Genomic DNA, 14,366 nt, shown 5'->3' on the forward strand with positions numbered 1-14,366 from the left:
CTACCCGCTATACTATAGCTCCAGCCCCAATAACATTTATTCTTGATAATATTACCTGTTATTCCAATTGATGAAATTTGACAGGCAGATGAACTTGCTTGTTTCATTCAAAAGATTCTGATTCTAAAAGACATTTTTATGTATTGTACTTTAGAAGATTACCAGAATCTCAGTCACTCATTATTTTAGAGCTGAACACATGACATTAGGGGAATATCTGGAAGAAAATGTTCAAGTCCATATCCTGATTTTTCTTCCCATCAGGTCATTGGTATACTTGAAGAGATGTCTCAAGTTCTTGGAGCTGTCACCTGGTTTTAAATATAGTGTATTCTACTAAAATACCTTCTAGAAAAATAGTGATCATATACACAGTTTGTAAACAGGAAGAATGACAGATGGAAGTTTAATTGTTTTCTGTTATTTTTCCTTAAGAGAGAAGACCCAGAATAGCTCCAGTAGGATTATGACTTTAAGTATAAAGACAAGTGGTCTCAGCTCAACTGTTACACAATCAGGAGACTTTTGGGCTCTATTTTATGGAATTAAGACTAAACCTCCTGTTTTTAGGATCCTCCTCCAAAAGTACTTCCAACCCTGGGTGCCTCTTAATAGCTCTGCCATTCAAAGCTCCATTTCCAATTAACACTGTTTCTTTTGTGCATTTTAAATTCCCCTGGAGGCAGCCTGCAGCTCTGCCTCACTGTGTGCTGTCCAAGTTCTCGCTCAAGTTACCAAAGGTTATTTATATTAGTCCTATGAATATGAAACTCTCATAGACTTAAAGTTTTCATTCCCAGCCATTTTTCTTCTGTAAACACTGTTATAAAGGATCATTCCGTAAACACTGTTATAAAGGATCATTCAAAACAGGTGGCTTTTAGGAATGTGTATTCATGTTAGAGCAGAAACACCTTATACGTGGTTCTAGAAATATTTAGGAACGATATTATTTGAAAATTCATTGGTAATGGTACACGCAGTGATGTTAGACTGAAATCTTAAGATCAAAGAGAAAAAACTGAGTTGTAGTAAAAGGCACTATATGCTTTGTGAAGGGCTGGAGCGATAGCACAGTGGGTAGGGCATTTGCCTTGCACGTGGCCCGCACGGCAGAGCCTGGCAAGCTACCTGTGACATATTCGATATGCCAAACTCAGTAACAAGTCTCACAATGTTACTGGGCCTGCTCGAGCAAATCGATGAACAACAGGAGGACAGTGACAGTGATGCTTTGTGAAACTTTGCTTAGGTGCTTAATGAACTTTCGTTATAAAGGATTGTTTTTTTCTTAGACTCAATGACATATTACTGATAATACATTATATTATTAAAAAGGATTTTCAGAACGGAGATTATATGTGAGGGAGGCACTTGCCTTGGATACAGTCTTTTCATCCTCAGAACCCTTGGTTATGGGCTCTCTCTGCCCCCAAAGGATTTTCTGCTAGAGTTATACTATCCTCTCTGGCTCTAGTTTACTGTATTTTTCAGTGGAGGACTATGGTATTTTTATGCTAGGGGTTTTCTTTGTGTCTGTGTGTGGTGGGGGGTAGGAAGGTGAGAGTATTGGGTCATACCCACTGGTTCAAGGGTTGATTCCTGACTCTGCTCAGGACCACTCCTGGTGGCGTTCTAGGGACCATACACGGTGCCAGGGGTTGAACCGGGATTGACGACATGCAGGGCAAATGCCTTCACCTTCGTACTATTTCTCTGGCCTCTGCTAGGGATTTTCTCAGTCTTACAGAGGTGCCAGATGACTTTGACAGGATTAGGTCACAACTACATTATATTGATTGTAGGACACATGATCATTGCATTGGTGCTTAAATGTGTAAATTTTTTGTCTCCGAATGGATGAAATAGGTAATTGGGATCCTCCTGTATTTATTTGTAATGAAGTTATACTTAAAATTTATGCACTTTATTTTGAACACATTTTTGCAATCAGGGAAGTACGCTTTGGAAGTAAAAGGTTTTTCATATTAAAAACATTTAAAATATTAGACAGGAGTTTAGTTTTAATTCCACAATATAGAGCCCAAACTATTAAAAAGCCCTGCATATATAACAGTTGAACTGAGACCATTTGTCTTTGTACTTGAAAGTTATTATCCTGCCGGAGCTATTTTAGGCCCTCTTTCTTGAAGGAAAACACATAGAAAACAAACTTTCACCTGACATTCTTCTTGTTTACCAATTGTATACATGATCTTTGTTATTCTAGAGTGGATTTTAGTAGAATACACTATATTAAAAACCAGGTGACATTTAAAATTAAAAATGAAGCTTTAAATTTGGTATTTACTATTTTGCTTTTAATAAATATGATTTAGTTCATGAAAGCAAAAATATCCGTCAGTGCTTTAAAACAATTTTAATGCTCCTTTAACTCATGCTGTGTTAATGTTTTCAAGCAAAAATATCCGTCAGTGCTTTAAAACAATTTTAATACTCCTTTAACTCATGCTGTATTAATGTTTTCATTTGGATCTAATGGAGGTATCATCTAATTTGAATTTTGTCTCCTTTTTCTTTGTCTCATCTAATATGGACTAACTGATTAAAGGAGTAGATGTTGGGAAGACAGTCAGAAAAAGAGGGATATCAAACTGAAGGCAAGAAAATAATTAGCCTGTGGTTTTCTTTGTAGTGTCTTCACAAATCTGACCCTACCAGGTCTTTTGCTTTTCTGCTATTCTCTTCCAGACTCATGGTTTACCTCTAATTTTTTCCTTGCTGAGCCTGGCCCAGACCTTTTTACTGAGTATACCAGGCGCCAGAAGTTATTTATTTATTTTTTTTAAATCAGCTCATTCTTGCACAAGGGAGTTAACTGAAGTGGTAGAACACATACAAAGCTCTGACTTTGATTCCTGGCACTGTCGGACTCCCAAACACAATTGAGAAAAGATCATCAACTGATTCTAATTATATTTTACTGGAGCCACGCAGTGCCTTGCACCACGGCCAAGTTGGGTTCAATCCCCAGCTACCTCTAAGACCCCCCTCACCCAAGCCTCCCCAATCGTTGAGCCACAGGAGCCCAGAGCACCACCTAGTATGACCCCAAAGCAAAAACAAAACAAAATTACAATTCAGTAAACAGAATAGAAACTTACTACATTTAAAAAATTTTTTTTCCTTTTGAGTCACACCTGGCAATGCACATTGGTTACTCCTGGCTCTGCACTTAGGAATTACTCCTGACAGTGCTCAGGAGACCATATGGGATGCTGGGAATCGAACCCAGGGTGGCTGCATGCAAGGCAAATGCTCTACTCTCTGTACTATCGCTCCTACCCCCCAATTTAGGACATTATAGGTGGGGGGAATGCCATCTTGTTAATCAGTGGGCAAATTTTTGAAATACACAGATTTCTATAACCAGAACCTAATAAAGAGAGAAGACTCAAACTCCCTAACAGGGCAAGTTCATAACAGGGATTAGCTTCATCTATTGTTGGTAGCAGTAGCGATAGGTACAGTGTTACAGTCTTTGTTGGTTTGTTTTGTCTTTGTTTTGGGGGCCACACCTGGCAGTGCTCAGGGTTTACTTCTGGCTCTGTACTCAGGGATCACTCCTGGTGGGCAAGGGGGACCCTATGAGGTGCTGGGGATTGAACCTGGGTCAGCCTGCCCGCTGTACCATTGCTTCAGCCTCATGGATGCAGTCTTGACTAGAAAACACTTAAGGGATTATGGGTTGGGGTTAACAGACGTGCTCAGATGTTCATGTGAAGCCCAGACATTTTATAAAACAGTTTGCTCGAGCGGGCCCAGTAACATCTCCATTGGAGACTTTGTTGTTACTGTGTCTGGCATATCGAATACGTCACGGGGAGCTTGCCAGGCTCTGCCGAGCGGGCGAGATACTCTCGGTAGCTTGCCGGGCTCTCCGAGAGGGGAGGAGGAATAGAACTCGGGTCGGCCATGTTGGCTGCGTGCAAGGCAAATACCCTACCGCTGTGCTGTCGCTCCAGCCATAAAACAGTTAATCATGTTATTATTTTTTTTTTTCTATAGCATTTTTTTTTTATTAGTGAAACACCATGAGGTACAGTTGTAGATTTACAATTTTTGTGCTTAGGTTTCAATTATACAATGATCAGATACCTATCCCTCCACCAGTGCCCATTTTCCACCACCATGGATAATGTCCCCCCCACCCCCATCCCCCCATCCCCCCCTGCCTCTGTGGCAGGGCAATCCCCTGTGTTCTCTCTCTCCTTTTGGGTGTTGTGGTCTGCAAAAGAGGCATTGAGTGGCAAACATGTTCAGTCCATAGTCCACTTTCGACATGCATCTCCCCTCCCTCCTGGGAGGGACCACCAAACACCCTTTATTTGGTGTTCCCTTCTCTATCTGAGCTGCCCTTTCCTCTAGAATGCCCAATTGTCCACTAAGCTACGGAGTAATCCTCCTGGTGCTGATCTCAGCTATTCTTGGGTATTAATCTCCTATTTTGTTACTTTATATCCCCCAGATGAATGCAATCTTTCTTTGTCTATCCCTCTCTTTCTGACTCATTTCGCTTAGCATGATACTTTCCATGTTGTACCACTTGTATGTAAATTTCATGACTTCATCTTTTCTAAGAGCTACATAGTACTCCATTGTGTAGATGTACCAAAGTTTCTTTAACCAGTCATCTGTTCTTGGGCACTCAGGTTTCTTCCAGTTTCTGGCTATTGTAAAGAGTGCTGCAATGAACAAACAAGTGCAGATGTCACTTCGACTATACATTTTTGCCTCTCTGGGATATATTCCCAGGAGTGGTATTGCTGGGTCAAATGGGAGCTCAATTTCTAATTTTTTGAGAATCGTCCATACTGTTTTCCAGAAGGGCTGAACCAGTGGACATTCCCACCAACAGTGAAGGAGTGTCCCTTTCTCGCCACATCCACGCCAGCATCGGTTGCTTTTGTTCTTTTGAATGTGGGCCAGTCTCTGAGGTGTGAGATGGTATCTCATTGTGGTTTTGATCTGCATCTCCCTGATGATTAATGATGTAGAGCATTTTCTCATGTGCTTTTTTGCCATTCGGATTTCTTCTTTGAGAAAGTTCCTGTTCATTTCATTGCCCCATTTTTGGATGGGGTTGGATGTTTTCTTCTTGTGGAGTTTAACCAGTATTTTGTATATCCTGGATATCAGCCCCTTGTCAGATGTGTATTCGGCGAATATCCTTTCCCATTCTGTAGACTGTCTTTGTATTTTGGTCACTGTTTCTTTGGAGGTGCAGAAGCTTCTTAGTTTAAGATAGTCCCATTTATCTATCTCTGTTTTCACTTGCTCGGCCAGTGGCGTGGCATCTTTGAAGATACCATTAGCTTCAATGTCATGGAGGGTTTTGCCAACTTTGTCTTCAATGTACCTTATGGTTTCTGGTCTGATGTTGAGGTCTTTAATCCATTTTGATCTTACTTTTGTACACGGTGTTAGGCAGAGTTCTGAGCTAATCATGTTATTTTAATTCTGGTTGTTACCGTATTTGTTTTGAAAATTAGCTTCAATAACCATTCTGTTTTAGCTATTTTGAGAGTACGTAGTATTTTGAGAGGTTGAAAGTAGGAAGTCATAAAGTAGCATTTTGTGTGAGGAATCATTTATTCAGATACCAAATAAGAGATAGTCCTGTTGGTTTCAGAATGTGAAAGGGGATTCTTTAATGGCATTAAAAAAAAACTTAGAAATGAATTTTATTTGGGGAATTATGATACTAGGATTTTTGTTGCCTTTAGGTTGTTGACTTTTCTTCAAAGAAAAGCTCGTGTATTAGAGAGTGGAATGTCTTGAAAATCTTTCCAATATAACGGTTTATGACGAAAACAGTTGTATTTGAATTTTGTTATTTGTGGATCAAGAAAAATTAGGCTAAGATGAATAATCATAAAGTGTCCTGATATTTTAATATTATTAGGAGTAAAATTTCTGATTTTTCTTCCTTAGGAAAGGGAATTCTTAAAGAATTATGTCCAGCGAATAGTTGATGTTCGACCCACTTTGGTTCTGGTTGAGAAGACAGTATCTCGGATTGCCCAAGACATGCTGTTGGAACATGGCATTACTTTGGTCATTAATGTAAAATCAGTGAGTGTTCCTGTTTTTTCATGTAAAAAAATTAGTGTTTGGATTTATATGAATGTGTGGATGGGTGAACATATCTTTTAATTATATGTTTCTTTATTGATTACATATATTGCAAATAGGAGGCATGGAAGCTATTTCATTAAGGCTAGAGAATGTCAGGCTGGAAAAAAGCATGATTAATTATAACACTAATTGTAGAGGTCTTCAAGAGCAAAGGTGTGGTAGACATTAGTTAATAAGTATTGTTTGTTACACCTTCATTTTGTGGAATTTGCAAGCAGAAAATGTTTTCTACCTTAGAAAGTAATCATGTTCAGAATAGATCTCTATTCCAGAAAGTTCATTCTACCCACAGTGTCTGGTATATTGCATGGAGCTTAAATACCTTCTGTACACTATTTATTAAGGAGTATGGTTTGTTTAAGTAAACACATACCAGTTCTTATAACTTGGAAATTAAAAGTTTTAATGCCACTAAAACTCAGAAAATTGATCATGAGGGTTAAAATGTTTGCATTACAAGTGGTCCTACATGGAAAGTATCATGCTAAGTGAAATGAGTCAGAAAGAGAGGGATAGACATAGAAAGATTGCATTCATCTGGGGAACATAAAGTAACAAAGAGACTAACACCCAAGAATATCCGAGATAAGTACCAGAAGGATTAACTCATGGCTTTGAGGACAGCCGCACATGCTAGGGGAAAAGGCAGTTCAGATAGAGAAGGGAGCACCAAATAAAGGGTGTTGGGAGGTTCTCCTCAGGATGGGAAATGCGTGATGAGAGTAGACTATAGACCGAACAAGATTGCCACTTAATGTCTCTTTTGCAAACCACAGCACTCAAAAGGAGAGAGATAACGGAGGGGAATACCCTGCCACAGTGGTAGGGTGGGATGGGGGGATGGGGGTGGAAGGGATACTGGGACTGGTGGTGGTGGAGAATGGGCACTGGTGGAGGGATGGGTATTCGATCATTGTATAACTGAAACCCAAGCACAAAAATTTGTAAGTCTACAACTGTACCTCATGGTGTTTCACTAATAAAAATTAAAAAAAAATGTTTGCATTACTTTTCCAGATTAAATTTACCAAGGATTCTTATTTGTGTCTAATTTCGTAATGTCTAATTGTAATGTAATATTTTTTCTGTGTTCTAGCAAGTTTTAGAACGAATCAGTCGTATGACCCAAGGTGATTTAGTAATGTCTATGGACCAGCTCCTTACAAAACCGCATCTGGGCACTTGTCACAAGTTTTATATGCAGATGTTTCAGCTGCCTAATGGTGAGTGATATTTGTCATAGATTCATCTGAGCATGGACCCTTGAGAAAATTCATCAACTTATCAGAACTAACTAAGCCGATGGTCTTTCTAAGTAGGAACTGTCCGTTACTGTGGTTAAATAAGAATTACAGTGGAGCAAGGCAATGGACATTGGAGCAGATAAGACTTGACCTTGTAAAGTGGCCCTGAAGTGAAGCCTCGCAAGGAGAAGTAACTAGGCAAAGTTGGCAAAACCGGGTGTCTCCACCAGGTGTCTGGCCTTGACCCTTACTTGACCTCCTAGTCACATAGGCCAAAAATGTAGAAAACTGTTATCTATGCTTAGCAAGTTATTCTAACCGCAACATCTAGCCTTGATTGGGATTGGACTGGGCAAAGCAGAGAAGAAAAGGTAATAGGCCAATAATGCTAAACTGTGTGATCGGACCTTCCTGTAAGCCAAGACCCTCTATAAAAATGCATGTATTTGGCAATAAAGTGAATTGTAATCAGCTGCTCCTGGAGGATGTTTCTCCAAGCGCTTTGTCCTCCTTTGCCCCATGATCAGGCACCTGCCCGGACCTGGTGCACAACGGTTCCCGGAACCTTGGGGAAAACTGTTCTCCAACATTACAAAGTTAAATGTGATTTACAAAGTTATTGAAAGTTGCATTTTATTTTATTTTGTTTTGTTTTGTTTTTTTGGGTGATGTTCAGGCTACTCTTGGCTCTGCACTCAGGAATTACTCCTGGCGATGCTCAGGGGGCTTTAGAGGATGCCAGGGATTGAACCTGAGTCACAACTTCCCTCTCTTAGTGTTAGCATATTCTCTCCCCACCCCATCCCCCAACTTATCCCCACCTGTCAATTTGATAGGCACATCAGAGTTTCAGTATTTGCAGCTTGGATCTCATGTTTTCAGTGCTGTTGAGTCTGTGCTTTGGTATATGGCTATGCCCCTCACTCATATCACTGATGAAACGGAAGCCCTGATGCCTGTTCACCCATTACTTCCTGTTCTCTTCTTCTCCTGCTAGATTTCTTTCCTTCTTTGTCCTACACACTAGAGTCAAGGGTCATCTAGGCATGCCTTTTACTACAGTAGATTTTTTTTTTTTTGGCTTTTTGGGTCACACCTGGAGATGCACAGGGGTTACTCCTGGCTCTGCACTCAGGAATTACTCCTGGTGGTAGCTCAGGGGACCATATGGGATGCTGGGAATCGAACCCGGGTCAGCCGTGTGCAAGGCAAATGTCCTACCTGCTGTGCTATCACTCCAGCCCCAACAGTACATTTCTTTATCCAGTATTCTGTATACCACAGATAAGTGAGGTCATCCTTTTGGTTTTTCTTTCTTTTTTCTTTTTTTATTTGCTGGTTTTTATTCATTGGTATTTTATGATTTGTATACCACAGATAAGTGAGGTCATCCTTTTGGTTTTTCTTTCTTTTTTTTTTTATTTGCTGGTTTTTATTCATTGGTATTTTATGATTTTATAATAACATAAAACTTGAAACAAAGTACACTAAAACAGGAAGAAAACAGGCTTTTCAACTTGTAATCTTGTAGTTGAATCCATGTTCTATCATTAGACTTATCTTGCTAGTGTTAGAATTCTGTTAATGGTTTTTTTTTTATGTGTTTAATAAAGTAAAATCTTAGCTTGATATTCAAGACCCACTGTGAACTAATTCAAGCTTGTATTTTTAGCTATTTACCGTCAATTTCTGTCTTCAGTTATGCCATAGATCTCATGTCCAGTTGAAACATTTCTCCTACCTTTACTCATTCATGGAGACTTAGACTAAGTGTTAGTACAAAAAATATTCTCTAACTCCTTTCCTAAAGTAATCTTTCTTATCTAAACTCCCAAAGTTTTCTGAAATATTTTGTGACATTAAAATACCATTTTTATTTTTACTGTAGTGTTAAACTGACTGCAACTCATTTTTAATATACTTTCTGCCATGGTTTATGTCCTGTACATATTCTTTTTTTTTTTTCTTTTGGTTTTTCTTCACTCAACCTGTTCTCTTCCAATTCCAACCACGTTGCAGCAAATTGTGCGATCTCATCATTCCTTGCAGCTGCATAGTATTCCATTGTGCATATGTATCACATCCTCATTTGAACTCTTGTTTGTATGTATTTATATTTTATTCATTTATTTCACCTCTTCCCTTATAGAGCAAACCAAAACGCTGATGTTTTTCGAAGGCTGTCCTCAGCACTTGGGCTGCACCGTCAAGCTGAGAGGAGGCTCCGATTACGAACTGGCCCGAGTGAAGGAGATTCTGATCTTCATGGTGTGTGCGGCCTATCACTCTCAACTTGAAATCTCCTTCCTCATGGATGAGTTTGCCATGCCACCTACACTGACGCAGAACCCTTCCTTCCATTCTCTGATCGAGGGGCGGGAGGACGACGGGGTGGCCCAGGAGCAGCAGTTCAGCGGGAGCCCCCTCCCCCGGGAGCCCGACTTCCCCGCAGAGTGCGTCCCTTCTGATGACAGCGGTCCCCCACCGCCACCACCCGAGCCAAGGGAGCCAAGGGTGGTGTCGGAGAAGGGGGAGCAGGAAACAAGGGGCGTTCCCCAGGAGGGCGCTTCCACCAAGCCCCAGGAGACCCCCGCGGTCCCCTGCGCATTCCTTCCACCCGTCCCAGAGCCCTTGCTGCTGCTGCCGGCAGATGGTCCACAGGAGGATGTCGCGGCCAGTGACCAGGCGGCGACTCTGCCTCCGGCCGATGAGCTGCAGGATGCTAAGAGCCAGATGAGAGCCTTCAGGGACCCGCTCCAGGACGACACGGGGCTGTACGTCACCGAGGAGGTGACCTCCTCCGAGGACAAGCTCAAGACGTACTCGGCGGCCTTTAAGCAGGAGCTGAAGGACGTGATTCTCTGCATCTCCCCCGTGATCACCTTCCGGGAGCCCTTCCTGCTCACCGAGCAGGGGATGCGCTGCGCCACCCGCGACTATTTTGCTGAGCAGGTGTACTGGTCCCCGCTCCTCAACAAAGAGTACCGGGAACTGGAGAGCCGGAGGAAGAAGCAGATGCTCCGGGATCTCTCGGGCCTGCAGGCCATGAACGGCAGCATCCAGGCCAGGTCCATCCAGGTCCTGCCCTCGCACGAGCTCGTGAACACCAGCATCGCCGAGCACCTGGGGGATAGCCAGAGCCTGGGCCGGATGCTGGCCGATTTCCGCGCCCGGGGAGGCCGGATCCAGCAGAGGAGCGTGGACCCCTTCGCGCACTCCAAGGAGTCTCCGGCAGCCACCGCCGGGAGCAAGGCAGGAGGCAAAGCCGAGGGCGAGGACGAGAAGGGGTTGATGCCCAGTGACGCGCTCTTGTCAGCAAAGGTGAGCCAGTCCGTGTCTGGTCCTTTCCTAATAGATACAGTGTCAGGAAACTGCTCCAGCAGGTTAAGAACACCAGGTAAGGGCTGGAGCGATGGGGTAGGGGGTTTGCCTTGCACGCACTGGATGCGGGTTCGATTCCCAGCATCCCATATAGTCCCCTAAGCACCGCCAGGAGTAATTCCTGAGTGCAAAGCTAGGAGTAACCCCAGTGCATCGCGGGGTGTGACCCAAAACGAAAAAAAAAATCAGCAAAATAGGACAGACTCAGCAGATTTAATTCCATACTTATTTTTCTGTGGTTTATGCGTTTCTTTAAAATGTATCCCATAGGATGGGATGGAAGTGAAGGTTTCAAGCAGAGCTCCCCAGGAAATGGCTCAGAGGTTGGTAGAAACCAATGGGGAGGGGGTTGTCTGCAATTTTTGATGAGACCTCTCTTGTCTGGTGTGACGTGAGCTTTAGCAGTGGCAAGAGGGAGTGAATGATGGATGCTTGAGTGGGTCTGTTTTTTCAGAAATTGTTAGATTCAAAACTTTTTTAGTGGCTCACCGTGAAAAAACATTTCATATCATTATTTAATTGTGATACTGCCTTTTTTCCTATACTCTTAATGAAAATGTGTCAGTTTTCAGTAGGAATTTGTTCAGTACACATCTTATATTATTGATCATGTATCAATTTATGTCCACTTTATACATTATTGATAATGGTGGGAACAGAACTTATGAGAAGGCCTTGTTTTGTGTGTGTTTGTGTGTGTGTGTGTTTTTTGTGTGTGTGTGTGTGATTTGTTTTTGGGCCTTATCTGGTAATGCTCAGGGCTCAATCCTGACCCTGCACTCAGAAATTAATCCTGGCAGTGCTTAGGTGACCATATTGGATACCAGGAATCAAATTTGGGTGGTCACATGAAATCCAGAAAACCATTTCTGAAAGACAAAATAGAATTATTTTAAAAATTAAAAAAAAATTATTTTAGTTTTTTAGTAGTAAAGAGATAAATTATTACAGTATAACGTTTTTTAGTTTGTGAGTGTGGCGATAAAAGGAAGATGATAAAAAGCCACCATTAATTTGGTGTGATAAAATACCTCTTTTTAAAAAATTTTGTTTTGGGTAGTACCTGGTGGACTATTCCCAGCTCTGGGGGTAGAGGGTAGAAGGTGCAAGCATCCCCAGTGGTGGTGAGGGGACCATGTGGTGCTGGGGATCAAACCTAAGCCTCCTGCATGCAAAGCATTTGCTAAGCCCTTTGAGCTACCTCCCTAAACTAAATTTATGTTTATGTACGTTGGTGTAAACTTATAAAAAGTAGGTGTCTGTGTTCGTTTTCAAGGACATGTATATTACTATCCAGGATTGCTGTTTTATATATTATCTTACCATAGAAATTAGTAAGCATTTTAAAAAAATGTGTACAGGGAGGTTTACTGAAACATTTTTTTTTGTTTTATAATTCACTGGTCACTGTCACTGTCCTCCCGTTGTTCATCGATTTGCTCCAGCGGGCCCAGTAACGTCTCCATTGTGAGACTTGTTGTTACTGTGTTTGGCATATCGAATACGTCACGGGGAGCTTGCCAGGCTCTGCCGTGCGGGCGAGATACTCTCGGTAGCTTGCCGGGCTCTCCGAGAGGGGCGGAGGAATCGAACTCGGGTCGGCCATGTTGGCTGCGTGCAAGGCAAACGCCCTACCCGTTATGCTGTCACTCCAGCCCTGTTTTTTCTCAGTTAATAATCTGGATAGAGCCCGTGATATATTTGCAAATTTTAAAAAGGAATTTGTATTTAGTGTAGGTAACATCTCATTTTAATATAACAGAATCACAAGGTTACTATACTTATAGGGTGTTTTTTCATTTCCTCTGTCTGAACTAGTGAAAAAGTATAACTAGTGAAATTTTCTTTTAACCACATAGCCACACCTATCATTTTGGGCAGTGAAGTGGTAGCAGAGAAGAGGTTTATTGTTCATGAACTAATTTTTTTAGTTTATGGCTTTTTAGGTCACACCTAGCAATGCTCAGGGTTACTCCTGGCTTTGCATTTTTGGAATCCTGGTTGGCCGCGTGCAAGGCAAATGCCTTACCACTGTGCTGTTGCTCAGGCCCAATTCATAAGTTTCCTCATGTACCTTTTTAGGCTATTTTAGTTTCATCAGGCAGCACCTTTAAAACTTTCGTATTCGTCAAAGACAGATACAGGAAATATTATAAAATTTTAGTTTCCAGATCGGTCAGCTTGATATAAAGTCTAATTATCAAGCTGTTTCCAGTTTAATTATAGTTAATTATAATTTCAGTCTAATTATCAAGCTAGTTTTCAGATGGGTATATTTATAACTATTTTTTGGAGCAGGGAGGTTGGGGTCACACCCAGGGATGTTCAGGGATTACTCCTGGCTCTCGGGGGCCATATGAGATGCTGGGGATTGAACCTGGTTGGCCGTTTGCAGTACTATTGTTGTGGCGCCTAGTTAACTATTTCTTAAATAATTTAATGAAATTTTGTAAAAACCAGTATATTTAAGATAAGAAAACAGGGAATTTAGACGTCTGTGGTTTTTGTTTTGGGGCCAGACCCAGCAGTGCTCAGAGCTTACTCCTGGCCCTGTGTTCAGGAATCACTCCTGGGGGTTGGAGCACAGCAGGTAGGGTGTTTGCTCTGCACGCAGCCAACCTGGGTTGAATTCCCAGCATCCCATATGGTCCCCTGATCACTACCAGGAGTAATTCCTGCGTGCAGAGCCAGGGGTAACTCCTGAGCATTGGGTCATCCGGGTATGACCCAAAAAGTGGGGAAAAAAAAAAAAGAATCACTCCTGGCCATGCTCAGGGACCGTCTGTGGCACCTGGGATGGAACCTGGGTCAAACTGTGCGCATGGCAAGCACCCTACCTGCTGTGTTGTACCCTCCGGCCTCAATATCTCTGTTTCCTGCATTAAGCTTTTGGACTTGTTAGAGCCCCAAACTTAACTGCACGTCCCTGTATTTAGTTTCTGGTAATTTCATATCCAGCCAGGACCCCGACTGGGATGACAGGGGACTGCCCGCAAGGAACAGAGCATGGGCTGTTGGAGGTGCGCATTGGGCGGGGAGGGGCTGCTTCCTGTGCTCATTTCTGCTTTCCCTTTCAGGTGGACTGTCTGAACCCTGTTAACCACCAGAGACTGTGCGTGCTCTTCAGCAGCTCGTCCGCCCAGTCCAGCAATGCCCCCAGTGCCTGTGTCAGCCCATGGTAGGATTCTTTGCTTCCCTTGCACTGTTGTTCTTTACTCCTGAATGACAAGGGCCGGGGAGATAGCTCAGTACTCAGGGGCAGATTCCTGGCATGTGCAATGACTCAGATTCAAACCCAGCACCATGGGCCCCGCCACACCCCTCCCCCCCCAGCATTGCCAGATGTAGCCTTGGATGCCCTCTAGCCGTCCCTGGATATGTTCTTGGTGGTCCCTGAGCATGACCATGGTGGTTCCGCAGCACGGTTGGGCCCACACAACACCACTGGACCCAAGCAGCACTTCCTTAACATCGAACCTATGGACCCAGAGACTGAGTATTGCTGGGATCACCCCTGTGTACCCTCATACTTTTTGGAATAAATAAATAAATCAGTAAATATAGAAGCAGAGTTCCAGCAAC

General features: G+C 42.5%; 1 protein-coding gene across 1 annotated transcript in view; it reads left to right on the forward strand.

Moving 5' to 3' along the window:
- The window catches only part of PIKFYVE (phosphoinositide kinase, FYVE-type zinc finger containing), a 102,894-nt gene that overhangs the window by 53,994 nt on the left and 34,534 nt on the right, over nt 1-14,366 (forward strand). The window contains exons 18-21 of the mRNA XM_056111650.1: nt 5,956-6,096; nt 7,256-7,382; nt 9,553-10,724; nt 13,862-13,962. Of these exons, the coding sequence (XP_055967625.1) occupies nt 5,956-6,096; nt 7,256-7,382; nt 9,553-10,724; nt 13,862-13,962 (1,541 nt within the window). The remainder of the gene's footprint in view (nt 1-5,955; nt 6,097-7,255; nt 7,383-9,552; nt 10,725-13,861; nt 13,963-14,366) is intronic.

Source organism: Sorex fumeus, unplaced genomic scaffold, assembly GCF_029834395.1.
Source record: "Sorex fumeus unplaced genomic scaffold, SorFum_2.1 ptg000014l, whole genome shotgun sequence".
Classification (NCBI taxonomy): domain Eukaryota; kingdom Metazoa; phylum Chordata; class Mammalia; order Eulipotyphla; family Soricidae; genus Sorex; species Sorex fumeus.